The sequence below is a fragment of the Dasypus novemcinctus genome, chromosome 3 (assembly GCF_030445035.2).
Source record: "Dasypus novemcinctus isolate mDasNov1 chromosome 3, mDasNov1.1.hap2, whole genome shotgun sequence".
NCBI classification, from domain to species: domain Eukaryota; kingdom Metazoa; phylum Chordata; class Mammalia; order Cingulata; family Dasypodidae; genus Dasypus; species Dasypus novemcinctus.
The window spans coordinates 83,882,871-83,899,983 of NC_080675.1; the positions used below are offsets into that span (position 1 = coordinate 83,882,871).

Here is a 17,113-nt window from a genome sequence, read left to right on the forward strand (position 1 = left end):
AAACAAACAGACACAGCAAATGCAAACAAGGGAATAGGGAGATGTAAATAAATCTTTTTTAAAAAATAAAAAGAATTAGAGTCCTTGAGGGAAAGAATGAATAGTGAACAGAGCTTGAAAGACCTGTGGGATACCATCAAGCATACTAGTAGACACATTGTGGAAGTCCCAGAAGGAGAAGAAAGAGAGAAAGGGACAGAAACAATATACAAAGAAGTAATGGTTGAAAACTTCCCAAATTTAATGAAAGACATGAATATAAATACCCAAGAAGCTCAACAAAATCTAAATAGGATAAACCCAAATAGATCCGCACAAAGACATACCATAATCAAACTGTCAAATGCCAAAGAAAAATAATTCTCAAAGCTGTAAGAGAGGAGCAATGAGTCACGGACAAAAGACCCTCCATGCGTTTAAGTGCTGATTTCTTATCAGTAATCCTGGAGGCAAGATAGCAGCGGGATGTGACATAGAAAATAATTGCCAATCAAGAATTCCATATCCAGTGAAACTGTCTTTTAAAATTGAGGGGAAAACCGGACATTCCTGGGAAGTGGAGGTGGCTAAAGCAATTAAGTGCCTCCCTCCCTTATCAGAGGTCCTGTGTTCGGTTCCTGTGCCTCCTAAGGAAACAAGGAAGATGAACAGACACAGCAAATACAAAGCAACAAGTGAGTGGGGAGAAATAAATAAAATCTTAAAAAAAAATGCCAAGCTTACAAAGTAAAATTTTTAAAAGATTTGAATTCCTGATAAAGCTGAGGGAATTCACCGACACTAGACATGATCTTCAAGCTGTGCTAAAGAGATTTCTACAGGTTAAAAAGAAAAGTTACTGGACAATTGACTGAAGCCTCATGAGGAAGTAAAGATCTCTGGTAAAGATAACCACATGAATAAATATAAATGCCTGTACTGTCATGCGTTTTATTTGTAATCTAAAAGGCAATGTAAATATAATGATAAATTGATGGTTTAGGTCTCATAATGTATAAATAGGTAATTTGTGACAAGAACTACATAAAGGTGATGAGACTGAGCTGTGGAAACATAGTTTATGTATGCTATTGAAGTTCAGTTGGTATCAAGGAGGGAAGCAGATGTGGCTCAAACAATTGGGCTCCCATCTACCATATAGGAGGCCCAGGGTTCAATTCCCAGGGCCTCCTGAAGAAGGCAAGCTGGCCCATGCAGTGAGCTGACCAGAGCAGAGAACTGGCCTGCGCAGAGTGCTTGCCTGTGCAGAGTGCTGGCTCACACGGAATGCTGACCCACTCACCATGCCAGCCTGCACAGGAGTGCTGGCGATGCAGAGAGCTGGTGCAGCAAGACAACGCAACAAAAAGAGACACAGAGGAGAGACAATAAGAGACAACAGCAGGCTAGGGAGCTGAGGTGGCGCAAAAGATTGAGCACCTCTCCCACTCTGGAAGGTCCCAAGATTGGTTCCTGGTACCATCTAAAGAGAAGACAAGCAGACACAGAAGAACACACAGTGAATGGACACAAAGCAGACAGCGAATGCAAAACAAGAAGGGGAAGGGGGAGAAATAATTTTTTTAAATCTTTTTTAAAAATTGATATCAAAGAAAACAAGATTGTTATAGATTTAGGATCTTAAATTTAAGTCCACAAAGAAAATACCAGAGAATATATGCAAACTCGTAAGGACAGAAAGTAAAGTACAGGTTACCAAGGGCGGGGAGGGGCAGTGGAGGGTTAAAGCAAAATGAGTGTAGGTTTCTGTTTGGGTGGAGGGAAAATTCTAGTGGTGGATGATGGTAAAGGTACTGCAATATTATACATCTGATTAATGTGTGCTTGGGAGGGTTTAAGATGGGAAGATTTGGGAAACGGACTTGGCCCAGTGGTTAGGGCGTCCATCTACCACATGGGAGGTCCACGGTACAAACCCCGGGCCTCCCTGACCCGTGTGGAGCTGGCCCATGCACAGTGCTGATGTGCGCAAAGAGTTCCGTGCCACACAGGGGTGTCCCCCGCGTGGGGGAGCCCCATGCCCAAGGAGTGCACCCGTAAGGAGAGCTGCCCAGCGCGAAAGAAAGTGCAGCCTGCCCAGGAATGGTGCTGCACACACTTCCCGTGCCACTGACAACAACAGAAGCGGACAAAGAAACAAGACGCAGCAAATAGACACAGAGAACAAACAACCGGGAGGGGGGGGAATTAAATAAATAAATAAATCTTAAAAAAAATAAATAAGATGGGAAGATTTATGTTGTATATATGTTTCCACAATTTTAAAAAAGAAATATGAACTCGAGATAATAAGTATGATACATATACTTGATTGGACATAAGAAAAGCCAACGCTGGTATAAGCTTTATATCAATGTTAAATTTCTTGAACTTGATAACTGCACTTAAGTTGATTATGCAAGTGAATATCTTTGTTTGTAGGAAATATACATGCAATTAGTATGTGTATATATATATGTATATATGTATGATGTGTGCATTCTGCTTTCAAATGTTCCAAAAATAGGTAAATAGGAAGGGAAGGAGGGAGTGAGGACAAAGGAATCACAGTGTTAAAATTGATGCATCTGGGTATTGGGGGGTGGGGTATGTTAGAGTACTTTGTTTGGGATTTGTATTATTTTTGCAGTGTCCTATAAGTTTGAATTTATTTTGAAAAACAAGGAAGGGGAAGGAGATGTGGCTCAAGTGATGAGGCCTCTGCCTACCATATGGAAGGACCTGGGTTCAATCCCTGGGACCTCCTGGTGAAGAAGAAGAAGAGAAAGCGTGACTGCATGGCAGGCCAGTGCCCACATGGTGAGCCGAGTGCCTGCTCAGCGAGCTGAGTGCCCATGTGGTGAGCCGGGGGCTCATGCGAATGAGTCATGCACAAAATGATGCAACAAAAGAGAAGATGAAGGGGAGAGTCAAGGCGAAGCACAACAGAGACCAGGAACTGAGGTGGCGCAATTGACAAGGAACCTCTCTCCACATCAGAGTTCCCCAGGATTGAATCCTGGTGTGTCCTAGAGGAGAAATATGAGGAGAGAATACAAAAAGAGAAATAGATAAAGACAATCACACAGCGAATGGACACAGACAGCAAAAACAGCAGGGGGAGGGGTGTGGGGGGTGGACTCTAAAAAAAAAAGGAAGGGAGGGAAAGATGGAGGGCAAAGGTGGTAAAATGTTAAAAGTGGTGGATCTGGGTATCTGAAGGGTGGGGCTATGTTGGAATTATCTATATGGGGTTTATATTATTTTGGCAGCTCTAAGTATGAAATTATTTCAAAATAAAGTTTTTTTTAAATTAACTTAGAATAGATCAATTACCAAATACAAGAGGAAAAACTATACAATTCTTAGAAGAAAGAAAATATAGGGGAATATTTTCAGGACCCCGTTTTAGGAAATGAACTCTTGGCTTTTACACCAAGAGAAAAATTAGATAAATAGGGCTTTATCAATATTAAAAACTTTTATTCATCAAAGGGCATTATCACGAAAGTGAAAAGACAACCAACAGAATGGGGGAGAATTGTATCTGATAGGGGTTTAATATCCAGAATATATAAAGAATGCCCACAGCTCAACAACAAAAAGACAACCCATTTTAAAAGTGGGCAAGTGACTTGAATAACATTATTCCAAAGAAGGTAGGAAAATGGCCAATAAGTAATGAATACTCAGTATTATTAGCCATTTGCAAAATGCAAATCAAAACCAAAATGAAGTACTACTTCACACTCAATAGAATGACTATTGTTTAAAAAGTGGAAAATGAATGTTGGTGAGAATGCCAAGAAAAATAGTAACCCTCAAACTTGTTGGTGGGAATGTAAAATGGTGCAGCTGCTGTTGAAAATAGTTTGGTGGTTCCTCAAAAAGTTAGGTATAGAATTACCACATGACCCAGCAATACCACTCTTAGGTATATACCCAAAGGGATTGAAAGCAGGGACTTGGACAGATAGCTATACACCAATACTAAGCAGCCTTGTTCACAAGAGCCAAAAGGTTGAAGCAACCCAAATGTCCATTAGCAGATGAATGGATAAATAAAACATCACATACACTTTTTTTAAAAAGATTTATTTTACTTCCCCCCACCCCCACCCCCCATTGTTTGCTCTCACTGTCTGCTCTCTCTAGCCATTTGTTGTGCACTCTCTCTGTGTCTGCTCATCCCTTTAGGAGGCACCGGGAACCCAACTGGGACCTCCCATGTAGGAGAGAGGCACTCAATCACTTGAGCCACCTCCACTGTCTGTTTGGTTGTGTCTCTCACTGTTTCCTTTTTGTGTCTCCTTGTTGCATCAGCTCACTGCACCAACCCATTGCGCCAAGTCGCTGTCTTGCTCATCTTTTCTAGGAAGCATCAGGAACCGAACCTAGGACCTCCCATGTTGTAGGCGGGAGCTCAGTTGTTTAAGCCACATCCACTTCCCATAGTATACTTTCAATGGAATATTATTCAGCCCTAAGAAAAGGAATGAAGTTCTGATACAGGCTACTATGAACCTTTCATTATATACACATCATGCTGAGTGAAATAAGTCAGGCATAAAGGGGCAACTATTGTATAATTCCACTTTATATGAAGTAACTAGAATGCAAATTCTTAGAGCTAGAAAGTATACAACCAGTTGCCAGGTGGGCGGCAGGGAGAGAGATTGCAACTGTATTATAAGTTTGAAATTATTTTAAAATAAAAAGGTTATTTTTTAAAATGGCTAAAAGGGCAAATTTTGTTATAAATGGGTTACTATAAAAAAATTTTAATTTAGTTTGACCTAGAAATATTTAAAAGTAATTTAAATTAACAGGTATAATCCTTTACCAGAAATAATATTATAACCTACAAATCTTTGATGTCTTATTTATTAATGAACCATGCATATAGGCTGAAATACAGTGTTTTAAAAAATGTATCTTATCTTCTAGGAAGCATCTCAATTCTCCCTACAATACTGTACCTCACAATTGGGGTTCTCAGAGAAACTGCTGTGAAGTTACCAGGAGGTCAATTATGTTCAACCGTTGCAGCTTCCCTACAGGCTCTGAAAGGAATAGTATCTTCTCCTATGGCCCGAGCAGAAAAGAGCCATACTGCCTGGACTGACCTTTTCCGTAGTGCTTTAACAACAATTCTTGACTGCTGGGATCCAGGTAATTAAGCAAGAATGGTCGTTTTTCGAGGCCAAAATATTTACTTGATCATCTGGAGGAGACTATTCAGTCCGTATGTGTTTCTAGGATAAGTAGAAAACATTTATGTTCTGATTTTAGTATATTTAACCTTTAATATATTAAATGACAGACAGCTTATAGTTTCTTTTGACAATGAGACACTTTCAAATGTAAGGTTTATTAAAAACAGTATGATCCATGCCTAGTTGACAGAATGTTTTTAATACATATAGTACACAGAAAAGTAAATGAGCTATATGTTATAAATACAAAATAAGAGCAATCTGAATAATATCCTCATTCCAGCAGGTACTAACTCTGTGACTGGCTAAGTTACTCAACTTCCCCCAGCTTCTTCATTAATAACATAAGGGTATTATGCTGCAGCAAATTGAAGAGTAACATAATATATGAAAAGTATCTAGCTTATTATCTGGTATATATCAATAAATGATACCCAGTATTATTTTCAGTATTCATTAAAACTTTTTTCTTATTATTGTCATGTTTTCAACAGTATGCTATAAGCATTTAAAAAATTTTTATAAATATTACAAATTATTCATACCTTCCTTGTTCTGTCTATAAACCATACCTGATTTCATATGGTAAAATTTTTTCAGTTGAGCAGAGAGGTTGAGCACCAGTTGAGCACCTGCTTCACATGTCCCAGGTCCCAGATTCATTCCCTGATATCTTCTTGAAAAAAAAATTTTTCAGTTGAATTCAGCATGTGTTGACTGTCCAGTTTGTGACAGATGTTGAGAGTCTAGTGCCTATAAATTGAGTCTGCTGCATATAAATTGCTGTAGAGTGTGATCAATACCATAAGGAGCTCCATGAAGGCAACACTATCTTAATTGTCTCTGGATTTTTATAAAAAAGATATATAAATTGGCAAAAATGGGAATAAACTGCTCTTTGTGAGTGGGATCAGGCAGGGTGTCACAGGTGCACCAGGTTCTCTACAAGCACATGCCAAAATGGAATTTGAGGAGCAAGAAATTTATTAAAGATCCACACCTACAGAGAGAAAGGGAAGAAGCAGTATCTGGGCAGAAGTCAAAGGGCAATGCAGGCCACAAGCAAATCCTTGCCAAACCTGTCGGGAACTCTAGAGCAAGTTTTGCCCATCAGTGTTCCACATAGGACAGAAATGTCCCAGCCTTTATATTCTACTGCAGATTGGGCCTTCCTCAGAAAGGTTGGGTCCCTATGGCTGAGGTCAGCCTGATGGAACTGGCAGCTGGCCCATTCTGTACAATTGGACAGCACAACCTCCTCTGAAGGATATCTTGGTGGTAGATCCCTCTGTCTACACCAAGAGGCTTCTAGAAGAGTCTGTTTCTTAAATGATTATTATTTGTTGAATGAATGTTACGGAAGCTACTCTATTTATATGTCATTTCTTCATAAGTAACAATTGATTCAGTTTAATGGATTAAATTTGCCACACCTTTTTCTTTTCAGGTAACACTGATTTTCATAGCAAGTTCATTAAAATTGTTTAATGAGAGTATAACTTTGGAAAATGAAGATGATTATTTCTAATAAAAAATTCCCTCAAAATTATTGTGGCCTGCATAGCTATTTTCAGGTTTTTCTCTATTGTTAAGAAATAGCAGATGTAGAAAAGAGCTCAGACATTTTCACTGATACCAATATATTAGCAAAAAATGAATACTTAAAACTTAACAAAGAAAAAAAAATTGTCCAAGCATTTCTGAATTACTCCACAATAAATATAATTAATAGATTGTGGGGCCCTGCTCCAGTCAAGATGGCAGAGCGAGAAGCTTTAGGGTTCCATCTCCCCACAGAAGCTTTGAATAACCTGCAAGAACTGGCAGAAACTTCTTTCTCAAGTCTCCAGAAAACAGAGGACTGCAGTAACAGGGCAACTGCCTCAAGAAAAAGGCATCTTAAAAGCAATAGGATCTCATCCTGGCTGTCCCCTCCCCAACCCGTCACCAGCTTGGTGCGGGAGTGGCCTCTGCTCCCAGTGCAGATCCTTGCTTCCCTTCCAAAGGGAGCAGGATAACCTTAGTGCACATGCTGGCAGCATGTATGCCTGGCTCAGTCTGTCTGGTGGTGGTCTGAGGGACTCACTGTCCCAGAATTTGCCCTGTATGTAAAAGGCAGCTCACCAGGTCTCCTACAGAGTGGTGTAGGAAGGTAATCAAGTGGCTGCCTGTGGCAAGGGATTGCTAGCTCTAGGATAGATAGTGTGGTGCCTGCAACTTTGAGGAAAATGTTTCCTAGGGAATAGGGGAAGCTGATGTAAACAGGGCAATTTCTAGAGCCAAACTTACATGACTAATACAAGATGTAGGCACAGAAAGGTCCAGGGATGCCCCTACACTTTGATCTGGAGCTATTCTTTAAACTCATTGCATAAATAAGCTCTGAAGGACAGAACTCACACAGATCAATCTGCAAAGATTGGGAGGTGTATCTTCTTTTTTTGTTTTGTTTTTTGTTTTGTTTTGTTTTGTTGTTAGCTCCTGGCATTCAAGGAAAGCTCTATCAAAACACTAGCGGGAGGTATCGTGAGTGGGGCATATGGGAATCCCCTATGTTTTTTATGTGACATTTCTATAATCTAATTATCTTTTAAAAATTTTTAAGAAAATTAAAAAAAAAAAAAACTAGCAGAATACCAGTTTAAGGAATAGACACTTCAGAGTCTAACTTCCAACAGTAAGACATGAAAATGTCAAAATAGCCAAGTTTCAACAAAAGATTACAAAACATCCAAAGAAACAGGAGTAGTAATGGCCTAAGCAAAGGAGAAAATTAGAGCATTAGAAACCTTCAGTGAATGGGACCAGACCTAGGACTCAATAAGAATAAATGCCAATTCTCATCAGAAATTAAGAAGGCAAGTTAACAGTAGTATGGCATATTTAACGTGCTGAAAGCAAAAGATTACCAACCAAGACTTGTATATCCAGCAAAACTATCTTTCAAAACTGAGGGAGAGATTAAGGCATTCCCAGATAAACAAAAGCTGAGGGAGTTCATCAATACCAGAGTGACTCTACAAAAGATGCTAAAGAGAATTCTTCAGGTTGAAAGGGAAGGACACTAGACAGTGGCTCCTCTGCCTTTACCACCTGCTCTGTTTGCAGAAGTCAGACATGAAATGCTATTGAGCAAGTAAGGGATTCTCACCATCCCCCCAATTGCTTAAGCCATAAAAAAAGCCACTTGAAGAAGTAAGGATGTCCAGTGAGGGTAATGACGTGGGTAAATACAAATAAATATAAAATGCCAGTACTATTGTATCTTTGGTTTGTAACTCCACTTTTTACTTCCTGCAGTATCTAAAAAGCAAATGTAATGACAGATTAGTGATTTGGGACTCATAATGTATAAATATGCAATCTGTGACAAGAACTATATAAAGGTAGGGAGACGGAGGGCTATAGGAACATGGTATATACCATTGAATTAATTGGTATATAAGCAAAGAAGATTGTTATAGATTTAGGATGTAAGCCCCATGGTAACTACAAAAGAAAATACTGGAGAATATGCTAGCTCTAGAGACAGAAATTAAAGTACAGGTTGCCAGAAGCAGAGTTGGGAGAGGGATAGGAGGAATGGGAAGTTAACGCATAATGGGTTTGGTGTTTCTGTTTGGGGAGATGGCAAAATTGTAGTAATGAAAAGTGGTAAGGGTACCTCAACAGTGTAAATATGCTTGGGGGTGGTTGAGATGGGAAAGATTATGTTGTATATGATATCACAATTTTTTTAAACGAATGAGCAATTAAAAAGTCATTGACAATTAAATACAATATGTGATCCTGAACAGGATCTAATAATGGAAAAGACCCCAAAGGACATTTTTAGGACAGATGAAAAAACTGGACTATAGATTCTAAGATTTATATCAATGTTAAATTGCTTGAACTTGATAACTGCACTTAAGGTGGTTATAAGTAAATATCCTTGTTCTTAGGAGATGTACATGGCAGCATTAAGTATTCAAGGAACATGATGTATACAACCGTTACACAGAAAATGGATTGATAAATAGACTGATAGGTGGATAGATAGATAAATTGAAAGATTGATGGATAGAATCACATAGCAAATGCGTATATTGAGGGAGAGGTATGTTGGAATTCTCTGTATGGAGTTTGTATTATTTTTGTAATGGTCCTTTAAGTTTGAAAGTATTTGAAAATAAATTTCTAAAAATGATTAATAGTTAGCATGTATTTGAGCATTGTGTGCTACATGTTATTCTAAAATGCTTTATAACTTTGCCTTTCATCATTATAATTATTTTAGGAATTCTAGGCTCTAGAATTACTTCATATTGTACATCTTAAACCTACAACATTTGCCAGGGTTCCAGTCCCCGTAGTCAGTGTTTATTATCTGCATTTGTTATATAGGACAAAAGAAACTGTTGCTACTAAACTAGAGACAACTTTACACAGATGTAGTCTAAAAGCAAGTACACTTGGCTCTGATGTAAACCAGTTAGTATGTTATTATTGGAATCCGTTTCTAATTTATAGTTTTTCTTTAGTAGACGGAACACACCAAGAACTTGATGAAATCAGTCTACTTACCGCCATGGCAGTATTTATTTTGTCTCCCAGTCCAGAAGTAACTACCATCCCATGCCTTCAGAAGCGCTGTATTGAGAAATTTAAGGATACCCTTGAAATAAAAGATCCTATGGTAAGAATTTTTTTTTAATAGGAATATATTGAGGCTTCTGAGAAACTTGTTGACAGAAATGAGAAGTACCAGTCTGAAATTTTTTATTTTTAGGTTTAGGATTAATTCCTATTCTTGGGGTGACAAAACCATAGTAATGGTCTACTTATACTTCTTTGGCCCTGAGGATAGAGAATAGTGGGACAAAGTTAAAGAAAGGAAATATTTTAAAAATAAATTTAAAATTGGGCATTTTAAAATTGATCTCTCTCTAGAACTTTATAAGGTACTTTAACAAGCCACTTTGTAGCTTATTGTAGCGAACTTCCTAAAAAGCCCAAAGGAAAGGAAGATTCCAACGCATGCCTTCAATAATGCAACTGTGAAATAATGGGACCTATTCCAAAAGTAATACATAAATTGATCCTGTTCCTTTATAACCTCTTCATTTGTTAGATTAACATATTCTTTACATATGCTACAAACTCATAAATATATGAGCCAAGTGCCCGTATGGCAAGCAGAGTGCCCACACAAGTGCCCACGTGGTGAGCCAGTGGCCTGCGTGGTGAGCGGAGTTCCCACTTGAGTGCCCATGCAAGTGAGTCATGCAGCAAGATGATGACACAACGAAAGAGAAACGAAGGGAAGAGTCAAGGTGAAGTGTAGCAGAGACCAGGAACTGAGGTGGCGCAATTGACAGGGAACCTCTCTCCACATCAGAGGTCCCCAGGATCGAATCCTTGGGGACTAGAGGAGAAAGACAAGAAGAGAAGACAAAAAGAGAAATAGCTATAGAAGGTCACTCAACGAATGGACACAGACAGCAAAAACAGGGCAGGGGGAGGATAGGGGATTAGAAAAAAAGTAAGAAAAAAATACATAGCTATAAACCACCTCCTCGTTTAAGAAATAAAACATCACTAAATATTTAAAAAGAAAAAGAAAGATAAATTAGAAATATATTTAAATAACTTTGCTGCTTTAACTGTAAAGACTCCTCAGGGACCTTTTTTTAAAAATCACACTCATAGTTTTACACTATTTTTGTCTCTTATCTGATTAGGTACAAATGAAGACCTATCAGCTACTACTTTCCATTTTTCAGTATCCAAACCCCACTGTTTCCTATCCATACATTTACTCTTTAGCATCATATATAGTGGAAAAACTGCAGGAAATAGACCACAGAAAACCTGAAGACGTTACTGAGCTTCAACTCTTTCAAGAAGGCATAAAGGTTTTAGAAGCACTGGTGGCCGTTGCTGAAGAACAGCATCGTAAGTGTCAACACTAAATTCAAATGAACTCAGACTCTCCAACCTTTACAGTTCTTTTGTTTTTGAAATAGCTATTAGAAATCAGAATTTTAGTGTTATTGAAATAAAGTAAAATTTAAAACATTTAGTCACTTCACATTATATCCGTATTTCACAATCACTTATAGGCAAATACAGTGTTAATCCCAAATATTTATTTAATATTTACTAGGGAGCAGGAATAGGAAGAATTATTATTTTCCCCTAAAGAGGGGGAAGAATGTACAGATCAGTGACTTTTATAATAAATATTTATGTCCCTGATCCTAGAACTTACATTATTTGTTTACTTTCTAGGTTCTCAGCTGGTGGCCTGTCTTCTGCCCATCCTCATTTCCTTTCTTTTGGATGAGAACACTCTGGGCTCAGCAACTTCCATAATGAGAAACTTACATGACTTTGCTTTACAAAATCTCATGAAGATTGGACCTCAGTATTCATCAGTTTTTAAAAGTCTAATGGCTTCTTCTCCAGCCCTGAAAGCCCGCCTTGAGGCTGCTATAAAGGGCAATCAGGAGAGTGTCAAAGTCAAGATACCAACATCTAAACATACCAAGAACACTGGAAAGAACTCAAGCATCCAGTTAAAGACCAGTTTCCTCTAATGTTATTTTTTAATACTAAACACCATAATTTAAAACTGGATCATATTCTTCTCCTTGGGGACAAAAGTGACATTTTAGATCTAAGTGTACTTGAAGGTCTAGTTGATTTGACCTAAATAGCTTTGACTTTTCAAAGTGATGTAAACTAACATTTTTTTGTGGGCATTTTTTTTGCATTTCATAAAACCATCAAGGGAAGCAGATACAGCTCAAGTGGTTGAGCACCTACTTCTCATGTGTGAGGTCCCAGTTCAATCCTTGGTACCTCCTAAAAACAAACAGAAAAAAACGTCTGCTTCCAATGTACAGGGTCCTAGGTTCATTGCTAGGGATCTTAAATGCTAAGAAATTGAACTTATTAAACAGTGCACTGCTTTGAAAATGAAATGAATTCCTTAACACAGTCCATACCCACGTGATATATGTAATGTGACAGATAGGGATTTGACTGTAGTGTAAATTATCTGCATTTATATTCTGTCCCTACTGCTTATTTAAACTTCTGCCTTATTAAGTAATTGCACTAAACTTCCTTGAAAGCTATTTGGAAGCTATTTGGAAACTTGGTCTAGAATTATCCAATATCTATTAGTACAAAATTAAGTACAGGCCTATACTGTGAATTAGGATTTGGTGTCTATAAGTATAATGGCTTTTCACCATTATATTTTGGTTTAGTTTGTATTGAGTTAAGAAAATTAAAGTTTTACTCATTTTAAATAGAGTAGGACATCTTCAATTAATTATTTCACGAATGGCATCTCTGTTACTTCTATTCCTAACAATTTCGTTCATTTTCATTTGCAGCAAACATTCATAACAATGAGTTTAATATACACATAAATTCATATCTATATTTAGATCAACATCTGCAAATATGTTTTTTAACATGAAATATATTTTAATATAGAAAAATCTAATGATAAAGTCATTGGTTGAAAGATATTTTTAAACTATTCGTCATCATTGATTCTCCTTCCTCTTAAATAATACCCTGTGTGACTCCTCTTAAATGCTACATCAAAACAAAGCATTCCTTTGTTAAAAATTGAAAACCAGAGAGGGACATGTTTAGAATTAACACTTTGATTCGACCAAGAGCAATGTGATGTACTCTATTTTATTATGTTTTGTATATAAATACACTTGTAAAGTGTTCCGAATTAAAGCATTTGACAAATTCTAACACTATAATCAATTTTTCTAATTTACATAAATAAAGCTAATTTTCTTATAATTCTTGTAAGTTAAATTATTTTACCCACAAAAGATGAATAATATTCCTTCTCTGTAACTTTGCCTTTTTTCTCAGAGGAGCCCTTTTTTTTTAAGCATTCTTTGTAATGGTTAAATTCTCGGTCTTTCTGAGTCTTTTTTTTTTTTTTTTAAACTTAATACTGTAATATTTCCTTATTTTTTTTTTTAAAGATTTATTTAATTAATTTCCCCCCCTCCCCTGGTTGTCTGTTCTTGGTGTCTATTTGCTGCGTCTTGTTTCTTTGTCCACTTCTCTTGTCAGCGGCGCAGGAAGTGTGGGCGGCGCCATTCCTGGGCAGGCTGCACTTTCTTTTCACGCTGGGCGGCTTTTCCTCACGGGCGCACTCCTTGCGCGTGGGGCTCCCCCACGCGGGGGACACCCTTGCGTGGCAAGGCACTCCTTGCGCGCATCAGCACTGCACATGGCCAGCTCCACACGGGTCAAGGAGGCCCGGGGTTTGAACCGCGGACCTCCCATATGCTAGACGGACGCCCTAACCACTGGGCCAAAGTCCGTTTCCCTCTTTCTGAGTCTTTAGGAAAGTGAGTGTGTATTTCTCCTTGTTCTCTTCACCTAGAATGCCCTTCTCTCCCTTGTTCTACCTAAGACTCCCATTCCTTCTAACTTGGTTTAAATATCACCTCTCCTTGGTTTAGCTATCCTTAAACATATTCCCTCCTCTTACACCAAACAACATTAACTGCCTCCTCATTTGTTTCCTGTAGTACTGTATACGTTCTTGTATGCGTAAACATCACATTGAATTTCAATGTCTTATCTCCCCCTTAAAGTATGTCTCATCTTTAAAGTGAGAAATTTTGACTCATAACTTTGCTGCTATAGCACTGTCTCAGTCCACCTAAGGGATGCTGATGCAAAGTACCAGAAATCTGTTGGCTTTTTTTTAAAGGGTATTTACTTGGAGTAAAAGCTTACAGTCCCAAGGCCATGGAAAGTCCGATTCAGTGTACCATGAGAGGTACTTCCTCACTAAAGTCAGCTGCCACGTGTTGAAGCAAGATGGCCCACGGCCTTGACGAGGCTTCAGCCTTCCACGCTGGGCTTCCTCTCTTCCTCCACGCTCTGTATGCCCAGATTCTTCACAATCTCAACTGAAGCCTGGCATAAGGTTTGTCTTTCGGGGCTCGCTGTATCAGCCTCGGCTCTCTTCCCAATCTCGGCTGTGAGCTATTAGGCAAATGGTCCATCTCTCCCCAAGGACTTTAGCTTTGGTGCCTTCTTTCTGTCACATGGCAGGATCAAAAACATGACAAAGGTTATCCTCTGTTGCGTGTGTCTTGTATGAGTGTCCGTTTATATCAAACCCAGCAGAGGGGCACAGACTCAAAACCTGAGTCACACTCACTGACATAGTCAAATCCAAGAAAAGCCTGGCCTAATTCAATGTTAATAGGTAATCTAGTCAAAGACACCTCAGCTGAATTTAATGCAATCAAAGGGTATCACGCTCAGAGGAATAGATTAGTTTACAAACATAATCCTCTTTTTGGGATTTGTAAAACAATCTCAAACTACCCCAAGCATCATCAGCTGCTCACTGTTGAATCACACTGCTATGGAATGGATTTGGGCTCAGAAATTCACTCTCCTGTCAAGGACACTAGGTTGGGATGATATATTAATTGGACTTTAGTTTTTTCTTGTTTTATTTTATTTGGTTCATTCTCAAACCTTAAGATTTCTTCTCAATGCATAGTAACTTGGTGTCCTGAATTGTTTGGTTAAAGATGCTAATATGAATGTAAATAATTCTGAAAAACATTTTGTCCAATATCATGGAATTAGGAACTTTGAGTTAGTTACTATCCTATAGCCTTTTTTAGTGTCTCATCTTATTGAATATAATACTGAATTAGAGATGGCCCTATTGGTAAGAAGATTAACCTTAACAACTGGGATTTGAACCCCATTCTTTCTGATCTATGCTAGAAACAGAAGTAAGTGCTCTAGCAACCCGATAATCTAGGTATACCTCTTCCCTTATCTACATGCTCCAGGCTCCTTGAGAAGACTTCCTCAGTCTTGAACTAATAAATATCCCTTCTTGCTTCAGATATTTTCAGTCTCTTTATCCAACTTGCAAAGTTTTCTGACTAATACAGTAGGAAAAAGTTGGGTTTTTAAAAAATGTGTTATTGGCAAGTTACCTGCATGGCGGGCCGAGTGCCCACGCGCCAAGCCAAGTGCCCACGTGGTGAGCTGAGTGCCCACGCAGCAAGCCAGTGCCCACGTGGTGAGCTGAGTGCCCACGCAGCAAGCTGAGTGCCCACGTGGTGACCCAGTGCCCCTGCAAGTCAGTCATGCGGCAAGATGATGACTCACCAAAAGAAAGGAGGGGGAGAGTCAAGGTGAAGTGCAGCAGAGACAGGGAACTAAGGTGGTGCAATTGGCAGAGAACCTCTTTCCACATCAGAGGTCCCCAGGATCGAATCCCGGTGAATCCTAGAAGAGAAAAAATGAAAAGACCAGAAAGAAATAGATACAGAAGATCACATAGACAGCAAAAACAGGGGAGGGGGAGGGAGAAATTGTGTTATCTACAATTTCTGTGGGAATAAATTATATATTAATACAAGTTCTGAACTTTTTAAAGGTGATTAACTGAACTGAAAAACTTCAAAAATCATTTTACCTTTTTTTAAAGATAAATCTCCAGGTATGATTAAGCAGTTGCACTTTATTTTTTTTTTATTCTTTATTTTTTTTAAAGACTTATTTATTCCCCCCAACCCCCGGATTGTCTGTTCTCTGTGTCTATTTGCTGCGTCGTCTTCTTTGTCCACTTCTGTTGTCGGATTGTCTGTTCTCTGTGTCTATTTGCTGCGTCGTCTTCTTTGTCCACTTCTGTTGTTGTCAGCGGCATGGAAATCTGTGTTTCTTTTTGTTGAGTCATCTTGTGTCAGTTCTCCATGTGTGCGGTGCCATTCCTGGGCAGGCTGCACTTTCTTTCATGCTGGGCAGCTCTCCTTACAGGGCACAGTCCTTGCGCGTGGGGTTCCCCTACGCAGGGGACACCCCTGCATGGCAGGGCACTCCTTGCGCGCATCGGCACTGCGCATGGGCCAGCTCCACACGGGTCAAGGAGGCCCGGGGTTTGAACCACAGACCTCCCATGTGGTAGACGGACGCCCTAACCACTGGGCCAAGTCCACCTCCAAGCAGTTGCACTTTAATTAGCTTAGTAACTCTTTATAAATTAAATGTGTTCATAAGTAACTTACATGAAAAAAATCAAGATATGGTATATGATTTGTCTTGAGTTTTATATTTCCTTAAGATAGGAGGTTTTCACAAGGGGACTGAGCCTGAACTGAAATTCAAAAAAACATTCTTGTGGGTTCATGTTGGTACAGGTGGGATGTATTTATTAAGTAATACACAGTATAGTGTACACTTAGTAACAGGTCTATGGTTTTCACCTGATTGGTTAAGGGTCAATGAAACTAAAAAGGTTAAGAACCCCTGCCCTAAGAGGAAAGAAAGTGCCAACACTATTAGTTGACTCTCTATTTTACTCATTGCTTACATGATTATCAGGGTAAGACTTAAAATAACATTGGATATAAGAGATTTCAATCAAGAGATAAAAGCATAGTGCAATGGGAGACCAGAAAAGAAAACTGGAGCTTCCAAGATGAACTTCATGGAAGGAGTAGCATATGATACAGCTTAGAGAATAGCACTTACTTGATAAAATAAAAGCATAACCCAAGATTCTGTTGTAACGTTAATTTTGAAAAGAAGACTTCCCTTTATGCTTTCATTTTAAAATATGAGATTTGTATTATGAGGGAAGAAATTCAACCCTCAAGCTAATAAACCTTGGTAATATTAATATAAAGACTGACAGTATGTTAAACAAATTATGTACTCCCTCCAAAAATCTATAAAGCTAAAATACTGAAATGTATTTTAGCTTTATAGTATTTTAGCTAAATACTGAAATGTTACAGAATCACATTTCTGGAAATGTAATGATTGCATTACCTTACATTAGGCAGCAATCCTAAGGCTTCCACAATCTGCCAAGGTATCTTTCCAGGTGCTCATTAACATTT

General features: G+C 38.5%; 1 protein-coding gene across 14 annotated transcripts in view; it reads left to right on the forward strand.

Annotated features, from left to right (window-relative positions):
- HEATR5A (HEAT repeat containing 5A) overlaps nt 1-13,013 on the forward strand; it is a 122,758-nt gene extending 109,745 nt beyond the window's left edge. For 9 of the 14 annotated variants that reach the window (XM_058293600.1, XM_058293607.2, XM_058293601.1 and 6 more), the window contains 4 exons: nt 4,927-5,151; nt 9,719-9,873; nt 10,919-11,132; nt 11,469-13,013. In XM_058293600.1, the coding sequence (XP_058149583.1) occupies nt 4,927-5,151; nt 9,719-9,873; nt 10,919-11,132; nt 11,469-11,776 (902 nt within the window). In that variant the 3' untranslated portion in view covers nt 11,777-13,013. The remainder of the gene's footprint in view (nt 1-4,926; nt 5,152-9,718; nt 9,874-10,918; nt 11,133-11,468) is intronic. The other 5 variants (XM_058293603.2, XM_058293609.2, XM_058293604.2 and 2 more) reach the window with 1 other exon arrangement.
- Nucleotides 13,014-17,113: the final 4,100 nt, after the last annotated feature.